At 45.7% G+C, this 16,177-nt stretch overlaps 2 protein-coding genes and 1 long non-coding RNA gene across 4 annotated transcripts; 1 reads left to right on the top strand and 2 right to left on the bottom strand.

Moving 5' to 3' along the window:
• Positions 1-6,015: 6,015 nt before the first annotated feature.
• Positions 6,016-8,277, top strand: LOC120699539 (aspartyl protease family protein At5g10770-like). The gene is made up of 3 exons (XM_039983542.1): positions 6,016-6,477; positions 6,570-6,853; positions 6,955-8,277. Exons 1-3 carry the CDS (start codon positions 6,246-6,248, stop codon positions 8,011-8,013), a joined length of 1,575 nt encoding a protein of 524 aa, XP_039839476.1. The 5' UTR covers positions 6,016-6,245; the 3' UTR covers positions 8,014-8,277.
• A 1,726-nt stretch (positions 8,278-10,003) lies between these two features.
• On the bottom strand, positions 10,004-11,272 carry LOC120699541. 2 transcript variants are annotated; one of them, XR_005685483.1, is made up of 4 exons: positions 11,190-11,272; positions 10,959-11,115; positions 10,449-10,874; positions 10,004-10,316 (listed from the first exon to the last, which is right to left on the bottom strand). It is a non-coding gene; the product is annotated as an uncharacterized LOC120699541 (long non-coding RNA). The 2 variants fall into 2 exon arrangements; XR_005685482.1 differs by having other exon boundaries at positions 10,449-11,115.
• Positions 11,273-11,277: 5 nt separating this feature from the next.
• LOC120699540 lies at positions 11,278-14,317 on the bottom strand. The gene is made up of 6 exons (XM_039983543.1): positions 13,855-14,317; positions 13,668-13,723; positions 12,111-13,579; positions 11,917-12,012; positions 11,734-11,835; positions 11,278-11,609 (listed from the first exon to the last, which is right to left on the bottom strand). The coding sequence occupies exons 2-3, from the start codon at positions 13,694-13,696 to the stop codon at positions 12,244-12,246; spliced, it is 1,365 nt and encodes a 454-aa protein (XP_039839477.1). The 5' UTR covers positions 13,697-13,723; positions 13,855-14,317; the 3' UTR covers positions 11,278-11,609; positions 11,734-11,835; positions 11,917-12,012; positions 12,111-12,243.
• Positions 14,318-16,177: the final 1,860 nt, after the last annotated feature.

Here is a 16,177-nt window from a genome sequence, read left to right on the forward strand (position 1 = left end):
ATAGGCGCCTGGGAGAGAGGCGGCTCTAGTCTGGGCGCCAGGTGAAGGGAGAGGGTGAGAGGGTATTTGTGGTGCCCACGCAGAGGTCTAAAATACCCTTAGACTTAAACTAGAGACTAAAACGCACATAGAGGCTAAACCGAAAATATCTACATGATCTCATCCGACGACCGAGGTTCTTTCTTCGAATCGAAGTCTTCTCCGCGGTGCCGCCGTGTGGACGAAGATCCGATCTGCGGTTTTGGAGGGTCCGCGAAACCCGGGTAGGTGGCCGGTTTTGAGAAAACCGTCAAAACTCCACGCGCGGGAAGATTCCCGCCTCCACGCCGTAGCCTTGGACGCCGTTCCCGCCTCGGCCTTCTGACGGCCCTAGACGCCGCCCGACGCCCGTCACCTCCTCGCCCGCAGCGAGGCCATAGACGCCGTCGATGACCGTTCCTCCGCCAGTCCCGAGACCGACGCCCGTGCCTCCACGACTTGGCGTCTTCAACCGCCGTCCGCCAGCTTTGTTTTGTGGCGCAAACCAAGAAACCCGCCATCCGTCGGCGCTTGTGCCCTTGATCCAGGAGTGGACGCCACAGCTGCTGCCCGGCCCGAGCTCCGGTCCCGGCTGCCCTTCTCCGCCGTCCACCGCACGGTCCATCAGCCACAGCACCTCCACGGCAGCTCTCCGTCGACACTCGATGCCCGTGTACCTGCAACCAAAGACCAAGCACACGATCACACCGCACGGTTGACAATTCACTCATCACCACCAGGAGAAAGTACTCAACATTCCTCATTGTGTCATCGGCATGTACATCCATCAAATTGGCCATTATTGAAATCCCCACAGCAACATCTTTTTAATTAATACTGGACAAAAATATCACATCTTCACGTCAGACCATCCAACCATATATTCTCTAATATACGCAATCGCTCCTCGCTTGTAGTATTCCGATCCATGGCGTTAAACTTTTGTCCACCTCAAAATTAACCCTTGCTTCACTATTTGTTCTCTGACACTATTTTCCTGCGGTGTCAACAAATCTATTTCCCTTGACTTGACTTATGAAAGTTCATGATGAAGCATTGTAATAATGAATTGTGATGCTGTATGCACCGATCCAAGGATGAAAAAGCCGGAACTCATTTTCCATTAGTGAAAAATGAAATCGGGATTAGTGTACATGCCGCGCGTCTTCAGTGGCAGGCTTGGATTGGTTCGCTTTTATTTCTTTTTATATAATATATGGTGGGCGTGGTACCTGGTACCTGGTGACTTTTAAGGTTTCCATCGAAGCGAAAGTGAAAAGATCAAAAGAACGCCTGAAGGTATGCAACCTAAAGTTTTCGATCTGATGATGCCTCCACTGCAATGATGGATCATAAATGCAAAAAAGGAAAAAGAAGCTTCATTTCTTTAATTTTGCAAGCTGTATAGCAGTATAGGAGAAGTCGAACCGGTGATAGGAGCCTACTAGGAGGTTTCAATAATCTCGATTCCAAAGCCGGTACACAGCCAGTTCGCATTGGAACCAGTTCAACGAGAGGCATTGTTCTGCAGTAGTGAAGTTTGGAGCCTTGTTACACTGGTTGGCAGCACCTACGAGTACTATTTTTTAATTAATTATTGCTATCCGTTTATCTATCTAATATATAAAAATTAAAATATCAATTTTGGAAGGTACGGGTATTTTAGTAATCTGAATAGATTGAAAAATAAATTAATATGATTGGTACCTCCACCTGTTTGGGTACTGGTCACTACTACAGAATAGACATTTTGTCCCGGTTTCCCAACCGGGACCGCCAAGGCGGGACAAAAGGGGTGACTCTTTCGTCCCGGGTCAGGCAACCGGGATAAATGAGGACCTTTAGTTTTTTTTTCTTTTTCATTTCAATTGTACTTTGGTATTGGAATTTTAGTGGAGTACGAACTCTACCAATATATATATATATATTAGTGGAGTTCATATATATATTTACATACACATACATAGATATGCACAAATACATACATATATACTTAATTACATATAAAATACAACATATATATTTAATTACATACAAAGTGCACCAAAAGTTTTACTTAATATTATCATAGTTACTCTTATTATCTATGTTTGACGCTCCATCATAGTAGAATTCTCGTGCCGGGTGGAGGACCTCATGAGCAATAAATCCGCACATGGCTTCTTGAATCGCCAAAATACTTTACTCACTGAGCTGTAGAAAAGTGAGAATATTAATTACAATAATTTACAAAACGAGTTGCAACTTTGATAAAGTTTTTTGCTTACTTCCTGCTGCCATGCGGTATACATCTTTTGAGCGCCTATTAGGCCATGGACATTCTCTAGAATATAGTATGCACATAAATTAGTTTTCTACGCCTGCCTCCGACACTTTAAGAGAAATAAATGAAGTCATTAGCTATCCATGTATTCATATACAAAAATAAATGGAACATGCAAATAAAGCAGAATCCCATCCGTAGCGGAAAGTCTTTCTTCCATTTTAGTTGGGCACTGAAATTGCCACTATGCTTTCGAATGAATTTCTTCCAAACCCTGAACACGAACCAAAATGAATAAATATAGTTGTCGTTGATTTCAAATTAATGGTGATTGAGGTGGTATGACAAGAATTAATTACTTGTTCAACATGTCAATCATGTCTTTTTATTGGTTTGGATCTCTCCGCAATGAGTCCATAACAATCGCTAAGCTCTTGTCAGGAAATATGACAACTAGTATTCAGTGATCTCTGCAAGATTTCTTGTAGGGTTAATAAAATTCAGTTATATAGAACTAAAAGAGTTATATGGCAGAAAAGACTCACGCAAAGTTGTACAAAAATAGTATGTAAGCCTTGTAGTGCTGAACGCTTTAAGTACTTGTATATGTTTTTGAATGTATCAGCAGGATTGCTCTTGAGATTCTTGCAATTCACGACCGATGGGTCGATGAAGCCGATGTGGTAATACCCTTTTTTCCTTCAAGTTTGAATCTCCATTTTACAAGATACAAAATGAAGTAAGGAATCAATAGGTTGGGAAGCTGTAATAATATTCCTTAGTTATATATGGTAATGAACAAGATTTAAAGAACACACTTATAGAAGCCACAAACTGATGATAGAGATGTCGAGGGAGTCTGATGGTATAGTTGGTACACTTCTTCCCAATCAATCCATATGATGGCCTCTCCACGAAGGAAATCCTCATCTGTAATCTTTGCGACCTGCATGAAGTTCAGATCTGCCATTGCCTTCATGTATAAGTCATGTAGCCTTCGCATTTGCGTTGGAAGCATAGGCACGATCTCTGGGGGGACAAGGCTGGTGCCCTCCTTATATGGCCACCGAACCACTGGAGCTATCGAATAATCCATTGTCTGTGGATCTTGATTTGTTGACCCTGTTATCTGATCTGTAATGAGTTTTGATGATTGCAAGAATGCCAGAAAGCCTTGTTGTTCATGATTTAGCACAACTAGCGGCTCTATTAACTGTTTCTTTTGGGCCCCGAGCTGTGGAACATCGAACGATGACGACCCTGATTTCCTCTTCTGGTATGATTTCGTAATCGAGCGATCGTAGTCCGAAAGCGGTTTGTCAATGAACTTCTTCTAATTCACTTCGCATATTCCAATAAAAATTTTCAATTTTGAGGGGTCCACTGGTTTATCCTGCTTCTCTGGCTCCTTCTTTTTGAAGTGTGCCTTAACGTCGGCCTCCATGGACTCTCTACATTCTTCAGAGGTGCAATCCCAAGGTAACTTAGGAGCCTCCTTGATTTTTTTTCTCCTTCGGCTTCCGCTGCTTCTGTTGACACTCCTTAAATGTAGCTTGCGAGCTCGATGCCTGTTTTTGCTTCTTTGGCGGAGGCGAAAGAGGTGAACCAGGAGACGGCGGTGAAGCGGGAGTTGACGGCTGTCCAGGAGATAATGGTGCAGGAGAGTGCTCTGGTGTAGCTTGCGGAGACGGTGGACTCATGCTGGGTGCCCTTTGAGGAGATGCCGCCCTTGACGCCGGCTCAGTAGACTTGATGATGATGTAGCGTTTGTCCCGGAGGGTGTAGCCATGAATTGCTTCGGCTAGTGTCGTCTCCCTATCACCTCCAGGAATATCGAGCTCGAGGGTCTTCCAATCATTGGACACCTGCTCGACGCCAACCTTAGCATATCCAGCCGGAATCTCCTGCCCATGGTACACGTTGCCTGGGAGCATTGGCATAGCGGTACCATACGCAACTGTGAACGTTAAGTTCTTGTAGGCCGTTTGAAGCTCGTAGGGTGTCCGCTGGGTGATCTCATCCACTGCATACTGCTGCTGGGTTGTCGTTTCAATTGCGGGAACTACTGTATTGGCAGAGTGGTCCGTGGACGCGCAACTGCTTTTCCGATGTGATAGATCCGTGTCGACATTGGGCTCTGGAGCCGCCGCTTGTGGTTGTTGCTGCTGGCTCATTGCTATGGCCACTTGGCATTTGACCTCATCGGCCATTCTTGCATCGTGTGAGAGGAGCTGTTTCTCTAGCCTTCGCAGGTGCTCTCGCTCCTCGTTCTTCCTTCTTTGGCGACTTCTATACGATTCGATATAATCTCTGAAACCAAACTTCCACGAAACCACTCCTTTGCCCCTTGTGCATTTGAACTTTGCCCCTTGTGCATTTGAACTTGCAATACTGGACAAAAATACCACATCTTCTTCACGTCAGACCATCCAACATGACGCAATTGAACTTGCAATCCGACTATATATTCTCTAATATGCGCAATCACTCCTCTTTCGTAATATATCCCGATCCATGGTGTTAAACTTTTGTCCACCCCAAAATTAACCATTGATTCACTACTTGTTTTGTGATGCTATATTCTCCGGTGTCAACAAATCTAACATCGGATCATCCGATGGATCGGATTCAAAATATCTGGGCCTTGACTTGACTTTCAGAAGTTCATGATGAAACATTGTAATAATAATGAAAGTTTCCATCGAATGAAAGTGAAAGTTGAAAACGTCTTCAGTGGCAGGTTTGGATTGGTTAGCTTTTCTTTTCATATATGCATGGTGGGCGTGGTAGAGTACCTGGTACCTGGTGACTTTTAAGGTTTCCATCGAAGCCAAAGTTAAAAGAACGCCACAGAAAAAATATAGTAACCGCGCAGATGGGTCCGCGGCCGCCACGCAGCGTCGTCCGTGAGGTTCCTACCGGCTATTGAGGTTCGGGGGTATACTTAAGGGCTATGTCAAGGGGACGTCTCTCCTCTTGATCGAGTTCTTTAAAAGAACGCTCAAGGTATGCAACCTATAGCAGTATTCTGATGCCTCCACTGCGATGCAATGATGGATCATAATTGCAAAAAAGGAAAAAAGAAGCTTCTCCATTGCTTTTGCAAGCTGTATAGCAGTATAGAAGAAGTCGAACCAGTGATAGGAGAGCCTAGGAGGTTTCAATAATCTCGATTGCAAAGCCGGTACTCAGCCAGTTTGCATTGGTACCGGTTGAACAAGAGGCATTGTTCTGCACTAGTGAAGTTTGGAGCCTTGAGTAGTTACGCTGGTTGGCAGCACCTTCCGGTACTATTTTTTTTCTTGATTATAGCTATCTGTTGATCTAATATAAAAATTAAAAGAATTAATGTTGGAAGCTAAGGTAAGAGTATTTTTGTAATCTGAACAGATTAAAAGAAGTTAATTAATATCGGTACCGGCTCCACATATTTCGGTACTGGTCCCGCATATTTGGTACCATTTTCTAGGTACATCTTATATATCTCTCTCAACTACTATTAATTAATCTTATAAAACCGCGATGAACTATCATTATTATTTATTCCAATCATATGAAGAATCAATAACATACTCTTTCCTTTCAGTCAAAATTTTCCACCAAGGGTCACGCCCGAATTTCATTACTTCAAGAAGCAACGAAATTACAAAACGGTTCAGCATCCTTATTCCATCTCCTGCGTGCTCGTATATAGGTTTCAGCATCTAATTCATTGCGTGCAGATCGATCAAATAATCAGCTTCTCGCCGCGGCATATGGTTCGCATCATCTCATCAAGAGCACGTAAACAAACCTGAAAAAAAAAGAGAGCACGTAAACAAACTCGAGAAAGCAAAAGTTCCTGCGCCAGGTGTAGGTAGTTGGTCTTGTCCAACAATCAATGGAGTGAGCTGAGAGCCTGCTGCATGCTCTCGGGTCGCGACGATCGCCTATAAATGTGCGGCTTGGCAGCGTCACCAATGCAATGCAAGCATTGGTCGACCCACTGTTATTTGGGGAAGCAGCAGGCAGGCCAGGTCGATCAGCGATGATGGCTCCACCAGCGGTCTGGCAGCTTCTTCTTCCTCTCGGCCTCCTGTGCCTCTGTAGCTCCGCCGCCTCTCTCTCCGGTGGAGCCACGGCGGAGGGCGCACCCGACTACGTCGTCGTGGCCACGAGCTGGCTCAAGACGAAGCCGGTGTGCCAAGGGCTCAGGGGTATGTATGTGATTTGTCATGTGTCTGTCCACACGTGCAAACTATTTTGTTTGTTATAATCCATCCACTGATGCACGTGCTGCTTGCTGCAGTGGATGCGCCGGCGAACCTTACCGCCAGCAGCTGGGTGCCGCTGAGCCACTCCTATGGCCCGTGCTCGGCGGCGGCGGCGGGAAGTTGGTCGACGCCGGCGCCGGCCGACGTGCTGCTGCAGGACCAGCGCCGCGCGGGCTACATCCAGAGGAAGCTCGCCGGCAGCACCCCCCAGGACGACAACGGCAGCGACCTGCCGGAGTCGGACTGCAAGAGCGGCCAGTCGGAGCACGCTCCCACCATTCAACCCAACGTTGGCCAAGACAGTAGCCCCACGTCAGAGGCAAGCTAGAACACATACATGCATTTATATTTATATATATATATATATATATATATATATATATATATATATATTGTTTGATGATGATGCAATGCAACTAGGGCTCGGAGGCGGTGTCCGTCATCGAACCGACGGCGGGCGGTGGCGGCGGCGGCGGCGGGCAGCGGGTGCCGGGCGTGAAGCAGACGATGGTGCTGGACACGGCGAGCGACGTGGCGTGGGTGCAGTGCGCCCCCTGCCCCATGCCGCAGTGCCACCCTCAGACGGACACCATCTACGACCCCTCGCAGTCGTCGACGTACGCGCCCTTCGCCTGCGGCTCCCCCGTCTGCCGGCAGCTCGGCCCCTACGGCAACGGCTGCGCCGCCGGGTCCCGGCAGTGCCAGTACCGCGTCCTGTACCCCGACGGGCGCTCCACCATGGGCACCTACATCTCCGACGTGCTCCGCCTCAACCCCACCTCCGTCATCGGCGGGTTCCAGTTCGGGTGCAGCCACGCCGTGCAGGGCCACTTCCCCAACGACACCGCCGGGATCATGGCGCTCGGCCGCGGCGCGCAGTCGCTGGCGTCGCAGACCCGGCTCACCTACGGCGGCGTCTTCTCCTACTGCCTCCCGCGGACGGCGAGCTACAGCGGCTTCTTCGTCCTCGGCGTGCCCAGGGTCGCTGCCACCCGGTACGCCCTCACGCCCATGTTCGCCGTCCCGCAGGCGCCGATGCTCTACCTCGTCCGCCTCCGGGCCATCGTCGTCGCCGGCCAGGCCCTCGCCGTGCCGCCGGCGGTGTTCGCGCCGGGCTCCGTCGTCGACTCGCGCTCGGTGATCACGCGCCTCCCGCCGACGGCGTACGCCGCGCTGCGCGCCGCCTTCCGGGCCAGGATGGGGATGTACCGGGCGGCGCCGCCCAAGCAGCAGCTCGACACCTGCTACGACCTCAGCGGGGTGCGCCGCGTCACGCTGCCCACCATCACGCTGGTGTTCGACCACAGCGCCGCCGTGGAGCTCGACCCGTCGGGGATCCTCTACAACGACTGCCTCGCCTTCGCCCCCGGCACCGACGACCGGGCGTGGGGGGTCATCGGCAACGTCCAGCTGCAGACCTACGAGGTGCTCTACAATGTCGCCGGCGGCGCCATGGGCTTCCGCCGTGCCGCCTGCTGATCAAACCTACCGTCACAAATAAATATATATACACACTACCAACTGTAGTATATATATATTTACCTACCGTCATTTTGGGCCATTGTATATGGTGGTCGCGTTAGAATAAGCCGAGTTAACTCGTGCACATGTATTTGCGTGGTCTATCTTAAGCTTCTTGTAGGTGTGAAATGAAGCTTAAGAACTATTTTCTGGGCAAGTCTGTCCAAAAAGGAAATACATATATATATTTTTGACAAATAAAGTACATTTTTGTTGTGGTCTCATGTATTTTTATTTTTTGAACGAACGAGCACGGACTGTGCCCCTTTCTGTTAATAAAGAAGAGTTGGAGCCACGGAAGGCTAAACATGGGCGAGGTCTAAAAAACTGTACTGTTTTTCTAGCACGCCACTAGACTCCGATGAGATCCGCCCGGAGTCGGGGCTCCCTCAATTCACCTAGCTCGTGCCTCCTCCTTGACTTTGCTAAGCACCAGTGTTGGCGAGGCCTCTTGTCGGTTAGAGGTCCTTGTGTTCCTTTCTTTCCGGATTTCCGAGTTAACCATCAGGAGGAGTGATTTAATGTCCTTAGATGGCATGCTATAAAGCCACCACTCTTTCACCGAGTGGTCTACGAATTGCTGCAGGTGGTGCGGGCTGACACTTGGGCGTTATGTAATATCCCAATCCACTTATTGTCAGCCAATGCGTCCCGTAGCTTTCTATTCTTCCTTTTGGACATGGAGTAAATATCTGGCCCAATGTCCTTTTGGGCGTTGGCCTGCCGTCCAAGCCGAGTGCCAGAAGTAAATTTTTTCGGCCATCACCAATGTGATTTTGACATAAGTTAACAATGTAAGCAACCTCTATTATAACTTATATCTTTTGAGTTGTCTCGCTCGTGGTAGCTTTATAATCTTTTAGTTTGTGCACCAAGAAAGAAATAGGGACAATTGTGTTCTTGCCCCAACTTTGAACTGCAATTGTGATTTTACCCTCGCTTTTTCTCTGTTTGTAATTTTGCCCCTACTTTTTCAATATGAATGTCTCCTTACCTCTACTCTGTGAACAACAGGTAACGGTGTCAAATGGTCTTGCAAAAGACAAGTTTGCCCTTACAAATATGCCCCTACTTTATAAGAATTTTGTGTTTTTACCCCTGTTTAACATGAATATGTGCATAGCTAGATGATTTTTTTTATCCCTCTAATGTGAATATGTGCATAGGTAGATGATTTTTTAATGTGATGAGTCGTTTAATAACTTTATTAGTCGCTTATATTCTAGTCGTTTCACTTGTAATTATACCCACATTTCTTTTTTTTATTTGGCGAAACACATTTTTTCTTGACTTGCGTTAGTATCTCAATTACCATGAGGGATCGTGCCGCTTGATCTCAACGAGGCTGCGCGCTGTGTGGCCGTCATGGTCGTGGACGCAGGGGTCGATCCAGCGGTCGTTGAGCAGCAGCAGCGCCGACTGGACGCTGCTCATCTTGGTGGCGAGGTGGAGAGGCGTGTCGCCGTCGTTGTTGTCACGATTGAGCATCTCCGCGGGGCGTACACGCGGAGCAGGCACCTGAGCCGTTCGTCTTGCCGTCGTCATTCCAGGGTGTCGCCCGCGCTCGCCGCGCCCCACGCGCCTGCCCCGCCAGCGAGACCTACCGCGTGTGAAGTCCGCACCTGCCCCGCCGCGGACCCATGCCACTACAACATGATTGAAGATACAAGGCATTTCCTTCAAAAGTGGCAAAAATGCCTTCACAGACTATTTAAAGCATTTCTGAAAATGCTGCTGAAAACACAGACGTAAAAGGTCTTTGATGGCATTTTTCAGAACGCCTTTAAAAATCAATGATAAAGGCATTTTCAGAATGCCTAAACTACGTTCAGAGGCATTCTGCAAGATGCCTTTGAAACTTCTTAGGGCATTTTTCAGAACGCCCTCAAATGCTGATGGAGGCATTTCTATAAATACCTTCAAAATAAAATCACCAAATTAAAGATGACCCAAATCAAGCAATTGTATTTGAAAGTGAACCAACAGGATCAGGAATTGTCTGTTATTTTCAATCACTTAACATTTCATATGTTCCTGGTTTTCTATCCATATCTGTAACTAAACACAATCAATGAAGCTAGAAAAATGAATAAATATCCATCTCCAAATATTGTTCCTTATATCCTGACTCCTGAATGAGTGAAATTGCTTGCTCACTTGATTACACAAAAAAAATTCAAATCAAGCTGTACATCAAACTTTAACTCTGTACTCAATGGATGTTCCTTGCCTTCCTGTCATCCTCACTTCATTCATGCTTCCTGCTTGGAACAAGATATTTGGATGAGTAACATAATGGACAAATACACCATGTTTTTGGAGTACTAAACAACAGGAGTAATTTGCATCAATGATTATAACAGAAGACCAACTAAAGAGAGTGAGAAACTTACTTTTAAATGTACTAACATCAAGATCTTGCTTTTTCTTTAGACACCTTCCTTGCTAGCTTGTTTTCAGACATGGTTTGTGAAGCGCCCTGACCATTGTTAAACTTGGAAGCCTCAGATTTTGATGTTGACCTTTTTTTGCTGTACAGCCCCACTTAAGCGCACAGAACATACATTTTTCTTTGGCCATGCTATACAACGGGCAGTTGCATTTTCCAGGTTTTGTATCTTCCCATGTGCACGAGGCAATATGGTTGTTTGGTTAAAAACAACATTGACAAGGACCTCAACACAATCTGCCGATGGATAACCATCACTTGCATTAGCTTTGCTATCAGTTTTCTGAACGGTCCCCAATGCCACCATCCTTTTACTATTTGGTGACTCCAAACCAACCTCCATGCCACACTTTATATCTTTCACCTCATCCTACAAAGAAATCGGGCTCCTAAGTCTTTCATCTATCTGCTATTAGTTTAGTAAAAATTAATCTGCAAAAAAAGTATAACTCACTCATCTTATTGAGTGGTGTCTTAAATATTCTTGGTTTCTTTACTTTCTCTAGAAGGCTTTGTTGAGTTGGTTTGTCCTTTCCTTTTTGATGGTGAGTACGCTGTGGTATCTTGCTCTTTGTTTTTCCCAGACATGGTAACACAGTATTCCTTGTTTCCTAAGAGCATAAAAGAAAAGTGATTAGCAATTGTGACTAATTAGTAAATAGACTCAAATAGAATCATGGTTTACCTCAAGTTGTATTTCATGTTTCTTTTTTGGATGTGAAACTGAATCTGCTTGGTTATCACCATTCATAGATTGCAAATGATTTGGATATACTAGATTAACTATTGGACTACTTTCAATAGAAGGGCACCTTTCTGGAGCTGAAACTTCACTTTTCAGTTCATCATATTGTTGTTGCAACTTAGCTTGGTTTGACATTAGCATCTGTACCGCACTCCAAAGTTTTTTGTTTTCTTCTCTCACTTCCTGCATCTCAACTAAAGCTTCAAATATGCGTCCAGAGGTCGCACCACCTGCTAACAGCCCAAGACCACACCTTCTTCCACTCCTCTCCTTTGGGAACAATGTCGAGAAAAAATCATTATCATGGGTTTCCACAGCAATCAGAGAAGGATCCTCATCAAATCTTCTTCTAATTTCATCCTAAAAAATTATAATGGAACAAATTTATCAATCTTTGTGCATTGCTAAGCAAATACAAAGCAGCTTGAGCATGACAGAACCAATGCAATGTACACAAACCAACAAGTGAAAGAAAATGACATACAATTTTGTCACTGCTGTAATCATCAATTGGCTTTCCATCTTTTCTGGTATGTGTTGCAACATAGAGCTCAGCACGCCCAATTTGTCTACCTTCCTTCAGCTCCTGTAAGGGTATTCAGTGGTAAGTGGAAACACACTTGGCAACATAGTAGATGGAAAGAACGACAATGCTGTCAGGAAATACCAGTTGATCTAAAACAACCGCATTACTTCTTGATCCAGTGGTGTGTCTTGAATTGAGCTGTAGTGCCCTAGTAGCTTTATTCTTCTCAGATTTAAGCTGAGAACATGAAGTTGAGACAAAATGAGAATAGCAAGAAATAATTGGTAGATCAAACAAGTAGTAATCAGTTCTAGAAATAATTAACAAAGTATCACCTGTCCCTCATCTGATTTCCAGTGATTCACCAACCACACCCATTGGGGTGCTGGAATCCTTTTGGCACAACCATTACTGATATTTTGCCTCCTGGATAAATTAGGATTGAAGTACTTTCTCTTCAAAACAACCTTAAAGTCTTTCCTTGCTTGCAGACTTCAAAACCCAAGGTTTGTAAGACTCATCAATCTCAAAAAAATCCCTACACGCAGTCATATTTCCAGTCAATATTAACTCAAGGTTTGTCCATAGTAGTGCAGCACGTAAGCAGAACTTCTTAGAAGAAGAAACATCATAGGTCATCACGCCATCATTCCATAACTCAAGAAGGTCATCTATAGTTAACTGCATATAGACATCTATGTCCTTTCCTGGTCCCTTTTTACCCGGGATAAAAACAGAGAGAATAAAATTTGATTGCTTCATGCAGACCCAAGGAGGAACATTGTATGGAATCAAAATGATAGGCCATATGCTATAAGACACATTCATGTTCCCAAAAGGGTTGAAACCATCTGTTGCCAAACCAAGCCTCACATTGCGAACCTCTGAACTAAACTCTAAGTGCGTAGCATCAAAATTCTTCCACACCGAAGAATCTGCTGGATGCTGTAGCAAGCCATCTTTTGTGCGGCCTTCGCTATGCCACCTCATGTCACATGCTGTCTTCGAAGACATGAACAATCTTTGGAGCCTCTTCTTCAACGGAAAATGGTGAACAGCCTTTGCAGGTACTCTATGGACACGTCTTCCATCGACTCCACCTTTCACACTCTTCCACCTGCTTGATTTACACACTGGACAGAACTTGGCATTGGCATATTCTTTCCTGAACAATATGCAGTCATTAATGCAAGCATCAATGCACTTATAACCAATTCCAATAGCCTTCACGAATTTTTTGGCCTCATGGAAATTCTTTGGCAACAACTCACCCTCTGGAAGTGCCTCCTTAATTAAAGATAGAAGGTCATCAAAGCATCCATTACTGATCCCCCATAGATTCTTCAGGTGCAGGAGCCTGACAAGAAATTGCAGCTTCGAGAATCTCTTGCAGCATGGATACAATTGTTGACTCCCATCACTGACTAACTTGTAGTATGCTTCTGCATCAACATCTAGTTCATCCTCACATTCCTCATCTACCCCTAAAGCACCAGCATCATACATGCCAAACCCCTCCATTAGCATCTGGTCCATCACATCACCCTCAGCATGCCCTTCTTCAGATTGTGAGCTCGAGGAAACATTTGGCACAGATGACCACGTGCCTTCTCCATGAAGAATCCATGATGTATATCCATCCATGAAACCCACAGATATTAAATGATCTCGAATATCTCTCGCCTCTAACCAGTAATTATTTCCGCAAATCCCGCAGGGACAAAGTATCTTATTCTGTTGCGCTAATGTGGAAAGAGCAAGTTCTATAAAGTTCCGAAGGCCTTCATCATACTCTACTGACCACCTAAGATGCAACAATAAAAAAATCAGCTAACTACAGAACCAACCGTACTCCACTAATTCGAAACAGGAAGCACTATCTAACTAGTTACCTAGGTGCTTTCATCCAACTCTTGTCCATGATGGCTGCAACGATGTGTAGGTCTCACTATAGCAATTAATTTAACACAACAGATTCAGAAGGATCAAGTTCAGTACAACAAATTTGGCTTAAATTTAGAATCAAGGGATCATCTCAACTGAGGATTCACAGCGTACAAAGTGGCCATGAAAATTTACCTCGAGGGGATGTAGGGGCTTAGCGAGGAGCGATTGAGGGGGCCTCGGCGATGGAATCAGCGCTCAGTCGGCAGCAGAGAATGGGCCTGGTGGGGGAGCGCTTGTGGATCTCGGCACCGACGGCGTAGAAGCTTGATGATGTAGCGTAGGGCCTCGGCGACCAAGGCGAAATCAATGATTCTGAGGTGGCCGGCGGCAGAGCTCCTAATGGCGGGGGCAAGGGTTGCCTCGGCTGGGCTCGGAGAGGTGCTCGCGGGAGGAATAGACGAGCGGCGGTCGGAGTTGGTCGGACGGGGCAGCGATCTGCTCTGCTCCTGCTCAGATCGACCCGAGGTAGAGGAGGAAGATATGCGCCGGCAGCGATCGACAGCGAAGGTGCGGTGGTGGGGTGCAGGAGGAGCTCCGCGTCGGCGAGCTCGCAAGCCCTTGCGGCGCTCAGGCCAACATGGTGTTTCCGTATCTGAATTGGAGGATAAGGCAACGTGGTGGGGGGTCTGTAGACATCATGTAAATGGTAGGGTCTTTTATGCATATATGACAAGGATACGAAGGCATTTTTGAAAAAAATGCCTCTATTCTTAGCAGGCATTTTGTAAAACGCCCCAAGTAGTGTATATATTTAGGCGTATTTCAATTTTGCCTCCAAATGCAATGTTTTTAGTGATATTTTCAGAGAAATGCCTTTATGCAATAAGTAACTAAGACATTTTAAGAAAATGCCTTCAAATCACGGTTGTGTACTAGTGTGCTCTACGCCCCCGCCGCCCGCGCGTAGCTGGCACGTGCAGGCCGCGCCTGCCCCGCCACGGCCGCTGCCTCGACGGCCGGCACGCACCCCCGCCGCTCGCTGCCGAGCGGGAATCGCCGCTCGCTCGCTGGGCTAGGGAGAGCAGGGGCTCAGGAACCACGCAAGGCGAGGGATTGAAAGGATAAGGGGCACTTTGGTATTTTCACCATATTCCCTATAGCTTTCTCTTTTGTTAAATTTTATTCTATATTCTTGCAACAACCGAGTCAGCAATAGGGGTAAACAGAAACTTTATAGTAACAAAGTAAGGGTAAAATCACAATCCGAGCAAAAATAAGGGTAAAATCACAATTGAGACCCCTTTTAGTTCCCAAAAAAATTTCTACATTACAAGTCATATCGAATCTTTATACACATGCATGGAGCATTAAATGTAATTAAAAAAACTAATTACATAGTCTAACTGATTAGCATGAGACGAATCTTTTAAGCTTAGTTAGTCTATAATTAGATATTAATTACCAAATAACAACGAAAGTGCTACAATGTCAAAACTCAAATATTTTCGCGAACTAAACGGGGCCTGAATATCAAAGTAAGGGTAAGAACGCAATAACCCAAAGAAATATTATTAATCGCATGACAATAAATTAAAAGTAGTACATTTGATAGGATATTTCCTTATTAAATTCACAAGGTCTATGAAAGCTTCACAATCAATAACCAAAGATTATTGAACCACTCTTTCCCAGTCAGTGCGAGAGCTGCTTTATCTTTGGCTCCATGCATGACCCAAGGAATTATACGATCTGAACGTACCAAATCTACAAAAAAATGATGAAGAATTGTTAATTGTATTTAAAAGTGCAACTTAATATAACACACCACCTATATATGAAGTCTTCTCGTGCACAGCGTGGTAAGGAATTAATCATTGGGCTGGGGAACAAGCAAGTCAGAATAAATAATGAACTAGCTAGTGCATGTGTGTGTGTGTGTGTGTGTAGGTATATGCATGTGTGTGTTTTGTTGGGCCACATCCTATGGATCCTAGCCTGTCATGCAATGCAAGTCCATGCTCCCATCGTGGCAGCAGGCCCATGCATCAACTCCTACTAACAGAGTCCAAGGAATTGAATTAGCTAGGGTCGACACATATAACAGCTTCGCGTGCAGGTAAGTGAACATCAACAAGTGTCCATGATAGATGGAGCCGGCGGAGAACTACGCGGACGGGGGGACGTCTAGCCGCGCGCCGCCCGGCCACGGCGGCGATGGCCATTGGATCGAGGTGGCGTTCTTGCGGCCGGATGCTGGTCCTTCCGGATCGGAGACCGGAGCTACCACGTCCGCCGCCGTCTGTACTTGCTGCTTGTTTCCTAAGTTGTCCTTGCTTTCATGTTATAGTAAAGCACTAAGGAACACAATACAATGTAACCTTATTAGCACCAAACTAATGAAAATTAATAAAACATCAATATATGTTCATATAGAACTGTACATAAAATTTATGTCCAGGATGAACTAAAAAGGAAGTATTTAGTTTTGTTTAGAAACATGTAATGGTGGTTCTGG

Source organism: Panicum virgatum, chromosome 3K, assembly GCF_016808335.1.
Source record: "Panicum virgatum strain AP13 chromosome 3K, P.virgatum_v5, whole genome shotgun sequence".
Taxonomy (NCBI): Eukaryota; Viridiplantae; Streptophyta; class Magnoliopsida; order Poales; family Poaceae; genus Panicum; species Panicum virgatum.